This window comes from Rhynchophorus ferrugineus, unplaced genomic scaffold, assembly GCF_030347505.1.
Source record: "Rhynchophorus ferrugineus isolate W39M unplaced genomic scaffold, kcgeb_rfMv2 rfM6, whole genome shotgun sequence".
NCBI lineage: Eukaryota > Metazoa > Arthropoda > Insecta > Coleoptera > Curculionidae > Rhynchophorus > Rhynchophorus ferrugineus.
This window is the reverse complement of record NW_027472585.1, coordinates 16,131,720-16,148,550: the sequence shown is the minus strand read 5'-3', so window position 1 is coordinate 16,148,550 and position 16,831 is coordinate 16,131,720. Positions and strand designations below refer to the sequence as shown.

Here is a 16,831-nt window from a genome sequence, read left to right as displayed (position 1 = left end):
TTACAGATTAATCCCAAATGCCAGACCCGATCAAAAGCTTGTGAGACTTCCAGGAATATTCCAGGACAGTATTTCTTTTCCTCAAACACTCTTTCAATAGAGTTGCTTTCCATAGCGAATAATCTTTGTCTGCTTATGGGCTTAATTCACTTACATACTTTTGAAAGCAATTCTGTTTATATTCTTTGATTTTTTGATTCGTCTGATTACTAATTCTGTTAAAAGTAGTTTTGTCTGCAGTATTTCTGGTTCTGTGCCATACTCTTTTAGCTTTTCGCCTTTTTTTATCATTTCTCTAATTTCGAGGGTAAAGTACTTCATATTCTGATTTCTCTCTTGCTAATGGGGTAGCATCTTTTGCAGCTGACCGAATTTGTTCAGTTATATGTTTGGTTTGTTGCTCAAGATCATCTATAGTTTTAAGTCTTACTTTTAAACTGATTTGTTCCTGCAGTATTAATCTGAATTTGTCCCAGTCAGTATATTTGTTAGTAAGATTAGGCTTTCTTGCTTTTCTTAGGATTGTCGCGCCCAGTGTTAACGATACAATATATAATCAAGATGTTAGATCGCACAAGCTTTCTGTACTAATTTGATTTAATGAGATGCCTTTTGTAATGTAGAAATCCAGCAGCTCTGGGACTTTATTACTGTCTGTGGGCCAATAAGTGGGTTCGCGCCCTGAATGATAATTAAAATTTGTAAGGTTAATGGCTTTGAGTAATTCGTTTCCTTTTCCAGGTGTTATTATTCGTGAACCCCAAGCTGTATGTTTAACATTAAAGTCTCCACCAATAATAAACCTTGGGCCTAATTTTGAAAAGATATCTTTATATTGTTGTTGTGTCATTTCATGTCTTGGTGGACAATATATAGCGCCAATATTTATTTCAGCCTCGTTTTTTTTCGATACCAATTATCGTAGCTTGTATTTCTTCATTTTTAATCACTTCTTGTTCGTAAATGTTGTATATTTTGTTTAATTATTAAAGCTGTTCCGCCTCGAGCCCGTTCATTGGGCTAGTAGTGTCCAATAGTGTCCAGTAAGCATCATAACCCCGTATTTTAATGTAGTTTTTTTGGAAAAATGAGTTTCCGATATGAGAGCTATATCTATGTTATTTCTTTTTAATAATTATAGTTCCCAGACTCTTTGATTTAGTCCGTTTGCGTTCCAAGTTATAATTCTTAAAAACGAATTACTCACTTTTGTTTTTCTTTAGCTTGTTTTGGGTAGCTTTCCTTAATCCGGATTTCTCCAATGTTTCCACCCTGTCTGCTAACTGACTGAATTTCTGTCTCATTTCAGTCTGGAATTCTTTGAGCAATTTCATCATGTTGCCGATAGTTGGCTCGTTGGCCGCAGCTTCCTGCGGTTTCGTATCTATTTGTTTATCATTTGATATTTTGGTGGCACTTATATTTTTGGCCGATGGTCTGACGGTTTCTTGGGCTTTTTTTATTTTCAACGGTAGATATTGTTTCAGAGTTTTTGGCTTTATCAATTTGTCTTAAGCGTTGTTCTGCTGTAATTTTCTTTGGCTGGAGTTCTTCTATTTTTTTGGTATACTGCAGATCCTTTATAATTAGCAGGGTTACCTTTTTCGTTGCACAACACGCATGTCGCTACACTATTGCGTTGTTTTCTGCACTAAGTTGTGTGATGTTTACCGGCATATTTCACACATCTTGGTTCCCTTCTGCAAAAATTTTTAGTGTGTAATCAGCACATGATGTTATATTGAGTGACAAAAATATACCAATACAATCAATAGTAAAATGCAAAATGTGATAAAAATACGTGAATATTAATACAAAGGAAATTAAACAATTGAATAAGCGATTGCTTGATAATTTTAAAAGAAATAGTTTATTATTAGAAAAGAGATTTTTGGCAAAATCAATGATATTCCTTTATGCTTCGATTATAGTCTGACAAAAACGTTGGGCATCATCAATCAAAACTATGAAAAGGATTTCGACAATGAATAAGATTTTTTTCGACATACCATTGCCGATTTCGGATCAATATTTAATATATTGATCCACAAAAGGTATAAAGAAAACGATAAAACACCCATTATAATATATATACGGAAAAACCTGACTTACGTTGGAATTCTCACCGTTTTTTAAAAATCCTTATCAAGAATCATTATTTTTTCTATAAATAAAATTGTTTGCGGTGTATTGCCCTCGGCTACGTTGACCTACAAAGAGTACATTATTTGACCAAAAAAAAATCATCATGGAAAACATTTTAGTCGTTTTTCGGACTTATTAATATGGCAACGGCCACAACAATTTTTTGTAAACTCCGATGACATTTGAAACTAATTGGAACTAGTTTAATAACCTTTTCTGTAAAAAATATCGATATTTTTGGCCGATATATTTTCGATATTTTTTCAAAATAAATTAAATATAAATTTTAATAAACCTTTAAAATTGGTACTTAACTTTACAGGTCTGGTAAAATATATATTTTTGGGCTAATATTTTACTATTTTTATTTTTTCGTAAAAATATCGATATATTTTTTAAATATCTAAAACGATATATAGATATTTTAAAATATCGGTATTTTTTTCGGTAGCCAAGACCCCTGCTCTACAACAGTTCGGTGTTGATATAGGGCGACAGGGACAGACTAAAGTGTACATATAAAATAATAAATAAAAATAATAAATGAGTAAATAAATAAAATTATAAACACAAATAGAGGGGCTAAAAGTATAAATAATGTATATACAATTTAATTTGAATTATTTAATATATTTTAAAGTCTTCTTTTACCATCTAGGTGTTTATCTGGACTGGACCTACAGTTTAACGTGCGCTCCAAACCATGGTCCTCAGCATTAAGCCTATCGACTGGCGAGTGACCAATTTTAAACATCATCCCAGAAGACATCCGGTCTTATCTAGCCTGATTACTGGTGTGACCGGGATCATATTCTTTGTCGGATTTTACACTTCTACATAGAACAATCACAAATTTTGAACAACCACAATAAATTTACGACCATGCCCCAGTAGGATTCCAACCCGCGGCTCTCGGAACAGTAGGAGGACGGTTCTATCACCCTTACCACTGCCCCAGCAAGCCGGCTAATTTGATTTTTTTATAAATGGTTTAATACGTTTTAAGTAATTTTGATATCGCGGGTAACTGCAAAAAGCTATTCTGTTCATATTCTTTAATATTTTGATTTGTCTGATTGCTAATTCTATCAAATATGGTTTTGTCTACGGCATTTCTGATTGAGTGAAATATTATTCTAGCTTTTCATCCTTTTTTATCAAGTCCCTAATTTCCAGAAGGTAATTTACCTCACATTCTGATTTCTGTCTTGATGTTGTATAAAAGTGTAAGAATCCGGTAGGCTTACCCTTGTATTTCTTCTTATTTGATCTCATCTTGTTACAAATATTGTATTCTTTGTTTTTTGACTAAAGCTGTTTTGCCTAGAATATGTTCACTAGAGCATAGTATCCAGTAGACATCTTAAGTCCGTATTTTAATGTTTTCTTTTTTTTTGGAAAAATGAATCTGCAATATGATATCACAATATCCATGTGATATGTTGTCAAAAATAGTTCTATTTTCCTGGCTCGTTGATTTAGCGCATTTTCGTTCTACGTTATATGTCTTAAGAACTAATTACTCTTTTTTTTTCTCTTTGTCTTTTTTGGGAAGTTTAGGATTTTTCCAAACTTTCTACCCTGTTTTGCTATCTCACTGAAATTGTCTGTGGGTTTACAACGTCTTGAGCTTTGTTAATTTGTCTTAAAGGTTATACTACATATCGATTATCAAAATACATCGATTATGTCCAAAACAACTAATTATAAGAACAATGAACTGATTTAATAAATTAAATATCATTATGTCGAGTCACAGCACATAATAATTATCATGTTTATATACCTTTCAATTTATTTGTAGACATAACAGTCAATCGTTATTTCTATTTCTGTAGATATTTGATTGCTGACCTTACCATTAATAACATTAATAAATAAAAAAGCGAAATACCCATATATAAATTGGAAAATAATTACAGCCTTGATATATAGAAACAACTAAAACCACTGGTTGTAATTTTACAAGATTTAATTAGTTTTATTTGTTTCTATAAAGGCTTTTACGCTAATGAAAAGCTTAATTATTAAAAAAAACACAGAATTGCTTTAATATATTCATATTTATGCGTTGAATTCGTTCTAGATCTGGAAGTATCGAGAGATTAGACGAAGATAACAATCTGCGCCGGATAATTACCAGCTACAATCAAGACGAGGACAACATTAATGTGGTAGTTAGGTAATGTGATATAACAAGATAATTACTGCACGTTTGCGATATCAATTAGATTTTTTTTAATTATGTTATTATAATTACATATCTGCGGTTATGGATGGAAAGGGTAATGATTTATAGTTTAAGGAAGTATATATGTTTTATGCGAAAATATCATTTAAGACCTGAGCCAGTGTCAATCAAAGTTGTCTCTCCACAATTTTCCAACATAATAGTGGATTCAATTATGCGAATTTTTTTTTAACTGACATGGCATACAATATAATGCTACAACTCCCTTGACCGATCTGATGGTCACTGATGATAGCGCTATATTCGCTGATACAGATGTTAATGCTTCTAGTATTCTTCATGATATATTTCAACAGTTTTATTTATTTTTATTTAATTTATTTTTAGGGTAAATTAATTGGCTCAGTGAATGGAGGTAAAACGAAATGAAACAGTGGTGTTTACATTATGTGACCGTTATTTATTGACGATATCAAATAAAATATGGAAAATACTAATAAATGAAAGGTATCGGTGCTACGTTGACGAGACTTGGGCAATCGATGGTGGTACGTCTGAACTCAACGATGGTCAGATAACAGTTCAATTCCTACGGCCCCGGCCTATCATAGTAAAACAATTTTTTTTTGGCAAAATTAATTATTTTTTATTTAATATAATTCCCTTTAAGGGTGATACACTGATTATAGCGACCCTCCAAGTTTTCGATACCATTTTTGTAGTACAATTTGTCCTTTGCTTCAAAATAGGCCTCAGTTTTGTCGATCACCTCTTCATTCGACAAATATTTCTTCCCAGCGAGCATTCTTTTGAGATCTGATAATAGGAAATAGTCGCTGGCGGCCAGATCTGAAGAATACGGTGGATGAAGAAGCAATTCGAAGACCCATTCATTATTTTTTGACACGGTGCATTGTCTTGGTGAAGCAGCACTTTCTTTTTCTCCAAATGCGGACGTTATTCCCGTCCAATAACGCTATGTAATAGTCGCTGTTGATGGACCTACTTTTTCCAAGGTAGTCAATGAAAATGCTTCCATACGCATCTCAAAATATAAACACCATAACCTTGCCAGCCGACTGTTACGTTTTCCCATGTTTTGGAGCGGGTTGATCGTGTGCTGTCCACTCGGATAACTGTGATTGGACTTCGGAGTGAAATGATGGAGCCATGTTTCATCCATTGTCACATACCGATGTAAAAACTCGGGTTTATTACGATTGATCATCTTCAAACACTGCTCCGAATCAACAACTCGTCTTTTTTTTTAGTTAGAAGTAACCTCGCGCGGCACCCACTTTGCACAGAGCTTTCTCATACCCAAATATTCGTGTATGATATGATGTACACGTTCAGTTGATATCTTTAGAGTGCCTGCTAATTCATTCCGTTTCAATTTACGGTCATTCAAAATCATTTTGTGGATTTTTTTAATATTTTCGTCGGTAACAACCTTTTTTGGGCGTCCACTGCGTTCATCGTCTTCGATGCTCATTTTACCACGTCTAAACTTAGCATTCCAATCCTTGATGGTTGATTTTCCTGGGGCAGTGTCCGAAAACTCGACATCAAGCCAAGTTTTTGCTTCAACTGTATTTTTTTCCCTTCAAAAAGCAATATTTTAACAACACGCGAGATTCCTTTTTATCAATTTTTTTCAAAGTAACAAAAGTTGCTTCACTCAAAATGCTATAATTCACAAATTAATAATCCGACAGCTTTCAAATTTATACATGCATCTGTTGAGGGTTAGGGCTAACTAAAATACATATGGATTTAATTCTTGTAGCGCCATCTATATGTCAGGCCGGGGACTTTTGAATTGATTGGATTGAAATTAATTGTAATCGAAATTTTTCTATTGCTTATAGTAATGAGTGCTTAAACGTAGGCCAGTATCAGAATTGGTTTGCTCGTTATCGTACCGGACATTTCAATGTTAAAGATAAAACTGTCACTGGCCCGACAAACGATGAAAATGTCGACGAAATTCGAGAAGATATCAAGTTGGGCCAATCAGAAAACAATATTAAACAATTTGTAAGAGACTGGATACGAGAAATATTCAAAACTTGGTACAATTCCAAGGAATTAACAGTGGTAATTGCAATGGATAGAGTTTTCAGTTGTGGAAAATGGTTTAAAAAATGCTTCGCTTTGGAAATATCATTAAACAAACGCAAAATAAAACAAACATTAGATCCAAGTAGATGGTGAGTTAAGTCTAGAGAAAATTTACAAACAACTGCAATGCGCGTCGACAAATGTGATAGTAAGTGTGATTGGAAAGGAATTAGCCATCATGAGTTACTCTAACCTTACCAAGCAATTATTTATATCCTCCACTATGAACAAATTCTGACGTATCCACCGTATTGTCTAGACTAAGCCTTGTCCGACCACGATTTGTAATCCAAGCCAAGGATAAAAAGAGAAAAAAAGATACATTGATGCAATTATGGCTTTACAAAAAATTTACGAAAAGATATTGAACAGCACTGGACATCTACTGTGTGTTTTAAATATATATGTATACATTTCTAAATATATATTTTAACAAATATATAAAGAGCATCTTCCCTAGCTAGCACAATTGCCAGGCCTTAACATAATTGGACCATTTTAGTAGAGCAGAGAGTGACGAGCAGATTTCCATCTCCAACAACATTGAAGTAATGTTGAGGAATGTTTTGATACAATAATGAGACAACATTCCACTGGAAACTATTCAGACACTCTACGAATCTAATCTGCAAATAATCGCAGCTGTTTAACAAATATGGTGACTCATCAACACTTTATTAACAAATAAATATTATATATATGTCAGGTGTTTATATTATTTTGTCCATCCCCTGTAGTATCTAAAGTCTATATCTTCGTTTTAGTCGAATGCATAAACACAGTTCTTGTTCTTGTCCTGTTGAAGGTACTTTTCTGCTAGAAACTCTCTGTTTGCGTTTGAGTTAATTCTACCTTTTTGATGAGCCTGCTGGTTTCGATTCAGTTATCAACGAATATCCTTTAGGACGGTTCAGCCACATGAAACCTCAAGATTCCTAATTGTAATAGCATTGTCAAGAATAAAATAACAGATGGGCCACCCTATATTATCACCCATTAAATTTCTTAATAATCATGCTCTTTTTAATCTACATATTCCTCTGTAGATCCGTTTATCATTCACTATTATCACAAACTATAAATTATTCTCTTATTCTTTATAGTTTTTTTTACTAAGCACACTTGATATCTATCTTATTTTTAAATATTAACATAAAAAAACCATGCACAGTAACTCAGGATCAATATAAGGTCCAGTAATTTTATGATTCATTCAACCTTACCATGAAACACGATCGTTCTGTGAAGGCTATCTGTATTTTTTTACAAAAAAGTAATTTTATAGTTATTTATAATTTAAAATTTAAATGTGAAAACAGATACATCTTATACTTATATAGGCTTGTCTTTCAGGGTACGACCTCTGAGCAATAGGGAAATACAACATGGGGATACTGATGTCGTGCAGTTTCCAGGAAATGGACAAATATTGGTAAAAACATCAATATAGCTAGCGACACAAAATATTTAGAATGAGAATTGTGTTTTCAGATCGAGGGTATCCCAGGAGGGTCTGGAGGAGGCACCAAACGTAAACTGTTCTCATATAATGTGGTATTTGAACAGGCTGCCACTCAAGAAGACGTTCTACAATATTCTGGTAAAATATTTCAGTTGACAAATAATAAGAAACAGGAATATTGCCTGGAATGCTTGTTATGTATCCGACTACAACCTTTCTTTAATTGTTTGTATTCTCCCTAAAAAATATAATTCGATGCTGTAATAACTTCATTGTTGGACCCACATTGGATCTGTCACCATTTGAAATTATGACATCAAGATACCATACCGCAACTGTAAAACTATTTCCATCAATGTTACTTGAAACTTATAATTCCTTTTACTTTTCAGAAAAACACTGTGTTACTTCTAGTCCATATTCAGTTAATGTTACATTAATTAAATCGCTATAATTCAGAAACGTAACCAAGTGCTAACCGTAGAGTAACAGGTCATTTGAAAAGTCCCCGGCCTACCATAGTAAAACACATTTTTTAGCAAAATTATTATTTTTTATTCAACATAATTTCCTTCAAGGATGATACACTAATTATAGCGATCCCCCAACTTTTCCATGCCATTTTTATAGTACGATTTGTCCTTTTCCTCGAAATAGGCCTCAGTTTCGGCGATCACCTCTTCACTCGACGAGAATTTCTTCCCAGCGAGCATTCTTTTGAGATCTGAGAACAGGAAATAGTCGCTGGGGGGGCAGAGCTGGAGAAAACGGTGTCTGATGAAGCAATTCAAAGCCCAATTCATGGATTTTTGTCATCGTTTTCACTGATTTGTGACACGGTGCATTGTCTTGGTGAAGCAGCACTTTCTTTTTCTTCAAATGCGGCCGTTTTCGGCGATTTCGTCATTTGCTGGTCCCTTCTTTTTCAAGGTAGTCAATGAAAATTATTCCATACGTATCCCAAAATACAGACGCCATAACCTTGCCAGCCGACTGTTGCATTTTCCCACGCTTTAGAGCGGGTTCATTTTGTGCAGTCCACTCGGATACTTGTCGATTGGACTTTGGAGTGAAATGATGGAGCCATGTTTCATCCATTGTCATATACCGATGCAAAAACTCGGGTTTATTACGATTGATCATCTTCAAACACTGCTCCGAATTATCAACTCGTCGTTGTTTTTGGTTAAAAGTGGGCTCGCGCGGCACCCAGTTTGCACAGAGCTTTCTCCTACCCAAATATTCGTGAATGATATGATATACACGTTCAGTTGATATCTTTAGTGTCTGCTATTTCATTCAATTTCAATTTACGGTCATTTAAAATCATTTTGTGGATTTTTTTAATGTTTTCGTCTGTAACAAGCTCTTTTGGGCCTCCACTGCGTTCACCGTCTTCGGTGCTCATTTCACCACATCTACACCTAGCATACCAAACCTTGATGGTTGATTTTCCTGTGGCAGTGTCTGAAACTCGGCATCAAGCCAAGTTTTTATTTCAACTGTATTTTTTACCTTCAAAAAGCTATATTTTATCAACACGCGAAATTTCTTTTTATAGTAACAAAATTTGCTTAGCTCAAAATGCTGTAATTCACTAGTAATCCGGCAGCTGTCAAATTTATACACTCATTTTTTGAGAGTTAGGACTAACAAAAATAATATGAATTTAATTCTAATACCGCCATCTATATATCAGGCCGGGGACTTTTCAATTGACCTGTTAAAATATAGAGTGTTAATTTTATTTTATTGGTTAGTTTAAATTAGCATTACAGGCACCTGTAAAGAAAATATTTTATTAGGAAGACATTTCATTGGTTGAGGATTTCATACGCATCACGTGTCTAACCTCTGACGTCATATTCTACCGACCAATTAAATTTGAAATAAAACCCAAATGTAACTTCTCAAAACAATTTATTAAAACAAAATTCTCTATAGATACAAATATTATATAATATTAAAATTTAATTGAATTAAATAAAAGTGAAATTTAAAAAATTAAATATAAGTATATAAATAAAAAATAATTAAATGTAAATGTAAAAAAGGCTGCAATCTAATTGAGAACACAATATATCTCCTGGTGAATATATAATGAATTTAAATAAGATGTATTAAAGTTTCTATCTTTTCTCCCTCATTCTGAAAGAAGAACAGCACAGCTGAAAGTCTGCGTCTGTAAATATTTTACTTACTTCTTCAACACAAAAATGTATTGAGGCAAGTTTTACGACGCAGTTGAAGAGCCAATGAAGATACATTATAACAAAATAATAGTGAACATAATTAAGTCACAAAAATGCTGATCGTTCTCGAAAATGAAATAATGTCGGAAACGCAAGAACGGCCTCCACAAAACCAACAATCACGTTATAGAAACGAGCCAATCAAATGTCTTTGTAGATCAAATTAAGCAATCAAAAAAGTCAGAACCAGCACTAGTTGGACCACACAAAACATTTCCTCGGTTTCGCCTATTTAAATAAAACCTCTACATAGGCTATTCAAAGTTTATTTATATATGGTCATCAAGATGTCTAATGTATCGCCTACCCCAATTTGTAAATTCATTTTAGAATCAGACAATATTTTCCTTCTCATTTTATTCTAGTAAAAAGAGACACAACGGTGTCTGATTAGTTCGAACACGTAAACGAAATAAGTCTGTCAAAATCGTCCAGTTGTCAGACGTATGCAAAATTTTCAAAAGCAATAATCAATAGTGATAATAGGTTATAACTCTTAGCTATAAGCTATTGTGGCTATATAATTAACTGTAGTTTTTAGATGTACCATAATGTTGAAATAAAATATATTTGATAACAATATGATTCAATTATTTGATTTAGATTAGAATTTTGTTGTATGTCAAAGCCAAACTGAACTAAACTCAGAGTTAATGCGGCAACATTGCGAAGCTTCTACGTCACAAATTTCGATGACGCATATACAAATAAACTTTCAATAGACTATATATATTATATTCACGAGAAATATTAGGTCACAAAATAAAGATAATATGATGACATAGATAAAGATAATATAATATGATAATGAGATGATATGATGACAAAATAATGATTTGTCCTATGCTACATTATGTAAAGGAAATTATTAACAAATCAAATGACTCAACTAAAAACCAAATATCGTGAGAAATCAAAAGATAAAGTTGGATTAGAATATTAGGTTGGGAGGCAAGTAACTTCGAATTTATTTAATCAGTATTAAAAGCAGTTTAAAGTTATCGCACAATCTTACTGCTTATCAAGGGAATATCTAGAAATACATAGTCCATCTAATAATACAATCAATAGACGCCATCAAAATTTCAAACGTCAGCGCGTCGCGGTTTTGCCACATCAAATTTGACTTTTGGTTTACAACCTCTGACGTAATGATTAGATAATGAGCGATGATTTTTTTCTCAGTGGCCACGCCAATATATAGAACAGTCGATTTTGGGGAACACAAAATCCTCAATTATTTCATGAAACAACTCTATGGTGTGGTATTCATGCTGGAAACATCATTGGTCCCTATTTTTTTGAAAATGACCAAGTTGTTTTAGTACTGTTACTGCTGAACGGTGCCAAGACATGATTAGAAATTGTCTTGTTCCTGAAAATGAAGAGCGAGGACTAGAGGACATGTCAACAAGATGGGGCTACAGCACACACAGCTTGTTCAAAAAGGCCAGACAGATCTTCTTAAGATCTACCAGACAGAACATCTTAAAGACAATATTCGTGACAAAATTGAAGAAATTCAGTCTCAGATGTTGCAGGGTGTCATGAAAAATGCCTTAAAAAGAGCGGAAAATTGCATAGCGAATGGCGGTCACCATTTAGCCGATATAATTTTTCAATTATAAAGAAAAAAAATTGTAAAGACCAAATAAACTTTTAATGAAAACCAAACTTACTTATCTTTTCTCTGAGCAAAGTTATAGGTAAACAAAATAGTAGCCGGACTTTTGCCCCACCTGTTATATGCGAATGCTTTCTAATGTTTAAATTTTGAATAGATCTAAAACCAACATTAAATAAGTTTGGAGCCAAAAAAGGTTCTCTGTTCACGATAAGTACTAACCAGAATCAGATTTGATCACCTTTATATTGAAAGAAATAGGTGACTCTGTTTTATTATGTTATTTGCTTTTTTTTCTTTTTGTTGGTTAGGTCAAGATTTCTTCAAAAACTCGTTCTCAAATATTTTATCAACAATGATAACTTTTTTCTATGATGGTAACAGAAAAACGTCAGATGTCATCTGTCACATCAGACATTAACATTGCGTTCAATCAATAGATCACAAAACATATAAATACAGAATGGAAACTTAAATGAGCCCACCCGTAACCATGTTTTGCACGTCCGAATCACAAGATGGCCGTAGGTAAAAGGATTACAGGTTTCTTTTTTTTTCTATTTGAAATTTTGTGGCATAATTGTGACAGGTTATTTTTATTTTATTCTATTTTTGTGTATAATTGTACGGAAGTTGTTGTTATGTCGTTACTTTTGTAGCATTTAAGGTAAATATTATTTGTTTAAATGCAAAACCATAATATGAGTTTTATATTCTAGGTTATCAAGATATTCAAGTAAAATACTTTCCAAATGGTTTCTGCTCTAGCACAGTAACGGTTTCAAAAAGTAAATAACGATAAACTGCAGGAATCAGGGTGGTTGATTCTTTGCATTTCAGACCGACCAGATGGTCAGGGTTCCAAATATGGAATATCATTGCTTAACCAAGATACAATTCCTAATTCTAATTTTAATAGTAGGTCTTTCATTAAAATCTACATCGATAATTGAATAGAAATACATTCACACATAATTTTCCTTAACCTATCGAAAAAGAAAATATAGTTACAAGTTAACTATTGGAATTAGTACTTGTTCAGATCACATTAGAATCTTTAAAAATAAATTAGAATTAAGTTCCAATATCATATTTTTTCAAAGGAAGCAAATCGAAAGGTGTTCAAACTGAAAATTGTAAGTTTCTCCGCAGGTGCTTTCGAAACAGACGAATCTGTGCCTTCAGAGATTCAACTTAATACTGAAAAGAATCAGACAGTAGAACACCACTAAGAACTTTTCTTTTATGTATTTAACTAGTATTTAAAATATTTTATAAAAAGATTTACTTTTTAATTTGCCCCAGTAGTAAATAAACCCGTTTTGCGCGCCCTCGTGTGGCTCGGACGAACAAAACTTTGTGAAATAATTATTTTGTGAAATAATTTAACTGTATTTAATTTTGTGCACTTTGTATTTATATATTAAAAGCGTAAAGCATATTTACTAAAATACAGTGGGATACGTTATTATAAAGTATGGCTAAAGTATTTTTTCCTGAATAATGCAAGCTAAATAACATAATATAACATACAATAAAAAATTGTACATAATAATTTTATATATTTTTATAATAAAGGTATGAAACGACTAATCGAAATGGCAGTAGAGGGCTTCCGTTGTACGTGTTTCTGTTACGGACAAACTGGTAGCGGGAAAACCCATACCCTGACAGGACCACCAGGATTGGTAATATTCACAAAATATATATCTCTGTTAACTAAAAGTTTCTATTCACAGTTTGGATTGAAAACTGCTCCGTATAGCGACAAACATGGTTTGATCTTTCGATCGTTCATGTATTTGTTTCAACAGCTACAAGAACAACCGGACAAACATTTTGTTCTTAAAGCTAGTTACCTGGAGATCTATAATGAAAAAGTAAGGAGGTCAATACTAAATATTTCATATAAGAATTCTAACACTTCACGTAAGCATCGGTGGTTCAGTGGTAGAATGCTCGCCTGCCACGCGGGCGGCCCGGGTTCGATTCCCGGCCGATGCAAATCTTTTTTTATTAAATTTTAATAATCGCATCTTTAAGGTAATAGATCTATTAAATCCGGGAACAGCAAGGAAACCGCTGGCTGTGAGGTGGAGCAAAAAAGCTCGAGGATTTTTCGTTGAAAACTTGTTCACTGTTGACTGTGAAGAACTGGACGACCTGATAGCTGTCTTGGAAGAGGGTTTAAGGAATCGGTCGATTGGAAGACACAACATGAACGAATATTCCAGGTAAGACCCTCTGTGTTTCAATGTGAGCGCAGCTGAAGATATATTTTTATTCCAGTCGAAGTCACACGATCCTTACCGTTCACATCACATCAGAACAACCGGCAGAGAACGGTGTGTTCATTTCACGAACTGGCAAAATCAATTTTGTCGATTTAGCCGGTAGCGAGATGACCAAAAAGACCCAGAGCGAAGGAAAAACTTTGGAGGAGGCCAATAATATCAACAAAAGTCTAATGGTTTTAGGTAAGACATATTTAATTAATGGTTTCAGCTTTCAAAATGTAACAAACAAACACTACGAACATGGCCTAATATATACAGTGTTAACTTAATGTAAATAATTTCAAAATTGTTTTGCCTGGTCTCAGCAGGAAGGCACTGAGAACATCGTTTCGCTACATTCCATTGGTTATTTTAAATTACCATTACAGGTACCTGTAAAGAAAATATTTTATTCAGAAAATATTTCATTGGTCGAGGATTTCATACATATCACGTGACTAAACCCTGACGTCACATCCTACTGACCAATTAATTTCAAATAGAACCCAAATGTAATTTTTCAAAACAATTTATTAAAATAAAATTCTATATAAATACAAATATTATAAAAAATCAAAAAGCTAAAAGCCAAAATATTTAGTTTATAATGAATATATATTATGTATATAAATAAAAAATAATGAAATATAAATATATAAATAAAAAATAATTGAATGTGACTATAAAAAAGGCTGCAATCTAATTGAAAATATAACATATCTCTTGGCAAATACAATAAAAATTGTCGATAGTGTTTTTTCATATTTTTTTAGTGCTATCAATTCAAATAAGATGTATTAAAATTCCCATCTTTTTGTTTCCTCTTAAGAGAAAACGGTCTAAGTGTGTATCTGTTAATATTTTATTTATTTGTTCAACACAAAAATATATTGAGGCAAGTTATAACCAATCAAAAAAGTGCCGGACATTTGCATTAGCCGGACCAAGCAAAACAATTCCTCGGTTTCGCCTATTTAAGTAAATCCTCTATATGTACTCTATGCACTACGAATAAACAAATATGACAGGCACTAACGTAAATGACAAAACACTTAATATTTCTATCAATAAACAGGATGTGATTTTACTCTAAAATTATAATACGACATAAAAAACACGAACCAACAACCAGGCTTACCAAAAAAAAAATAAAGATAAAAACTTGATGCTCTCAAAAGCACACTTTAATTAATTCGTATAGTTTAGGTTATAGACTAAATGTATATTTTGAGGTTAAAGTTTCAACTTCTTGTTCTTCACATTATTACCGAATGTTACTTTATGTAAAACCCTGTAATACAAAAGATCTTTCAAAGGAAAAAAATCTCTCACAAACATATAGTCACTGATTATTTGAATATATCTAATAGTTTTGTAATTCACAGAGAAAAAAACTTATATTTAAATTTTTTGTTATAAAGAAAAACAACGTCAGTAACCTTTTCTAAAATAAAATTGGTTTTGGCAATAATTTTACAATATCAACTCTAAAAGCCAAGCAACTCTTTTTTACGAAGATTTGACACGGTTACTACATAGCTGTCAGTGTCAAATACAGTAATCTTACCAATGTCAAAATAATAAATACTTAAAAAATTCAATAAATAATATTTCAAATATAGCCCGCTCAATAAAACAGTGAACTCGCTTCATCTAAATTTATGACGTTAAATTGTTACAATGTTGCCACATCAACTTTGAATTTTAGTTTATTTTGGCTTATATATAACATAATCTTACAAATTGTAATTGTTCATCCATAAAATTCTCGTTATACACATCAAATACCATTTATATGTTGGAAGTAACTGATTATAGACGCAATATGTTTCTTACTCTGACTATCTAATGGTTTCGGCATTTTCAATCAGAGCAATAATAAGCAGCAAATTGAAATTTATCTAAACAAGCAAACCACCAACACATTTACAATTTTATAAAATGTAATTATTACCACTAATGTTTATTTTATTTAATTGTTTTTATGCTGATTTGGTTACGTGTTTGAACATATCAGACAGCATTGTATCTCTTTTTAACAAGAACAAAACGAGAAGTAAAATAATGTCTGATTTCAAAACCAATTTACAAATTGTTATAGGCAATACATTTGACATCGTGATGACGTGAGTTCACTATTATTTTGAATACACTATATATTACAAAAGTGGCATAGCCAGCACTATACATCTGTCAACATCAAACCCTACAACTTTGACAATATCAAAATAACTTATCCCGCTAGAGTGCTCAGCACTCTAAATAGTTAATAATAATTATACAATGCTGCCGGTTAAGTATTTTCATTAAAAAAGTAACAACTCAACAGTTTTATTAAAAATTATTACGAGTATTTTGCAAGACGCATCCTTGCTAAAAGCAATATTGCGTTAAAAAACTTCATATTACATTTATTACCGTTACATTTTACTGAATGACGTTAGTGAAAGTCACAGTTGGCGCTGAAAAAAAGTATTTTAATTTCACCTAATAAATCAATATTAAAAGGCCAAACAATTTATTAAATAATTAAGAACAACCAATCGATAAATATTCAAATACGACAGATAACCAATTGGGTAGATACGGATTAATAATAGATAGAAAACCTTTTCGAGTTTTTTTAATGACATTATGTTTCACCGTTATACAGTTTTCCTTTGAAGTTGATATCTTACACACCTATTTTATAAGATAGAGTTCCTTAAATCGATTGAGTGAGTCATCAAACATTTATTAATATATTTTTTTGAATTT

The 16,831-nt window shown here is 32.5% G+C and overlaps 1 protein-coding gene and 1 non-coding gene across 3 annotated transcripts in view; both read left to right on the top strand.

The window, feature by feature from the left end:
- Klp54D (Kinesin-like protein at 54D) overlaps positions 1 to 16,831 on the top strand; it is a 38,030-nt gene that overhangs the window by 10,955 nt on the left and 10,244 nt on the right. For both annotated transcript variants that reach the window (XM_076407198.1, XM_076407197.1), the window contains exons 3-9: positions 4,232 to 4,327; positions 7,814 to 7,892; positions 7,952 to 8,060; positions 13,377 to 13,486; positions 13,538 to 13,678; positions 13,842 to 14,032; positions 14,088 to 14,275. In XM_076407198.1, the coding sequence (XP_076263313.1) occupies positions 4,232 to 4,327; positions 7,814 to 7,892; positions 7,952 to 8,060; positions 13,377 to 13,486; positions 13,538 to 13,678; positions 13,842 to 14,032; positions 14,088 to 14,275 (914 nt within the window). The remainder of the gene's footprint in view (positions 1 to 4,231; positions 4,328 to 7,813; positions 7,893 to 7,951; positions 8,061 to 13,376; positions 13,487 to 13,537; positions 13,679 to 13,841; positions 14,033 to 14,087; positions 14,276 to 16,831) is intronic.
- On the top strand, positions 13,732 to 13,802 carry TRNAG-GCC (transfer RNA glycine (anticodon GCC)). The gene has a single exon. It is a non-coding gene; the product is annotated as a tRNA-Gly (tRNA).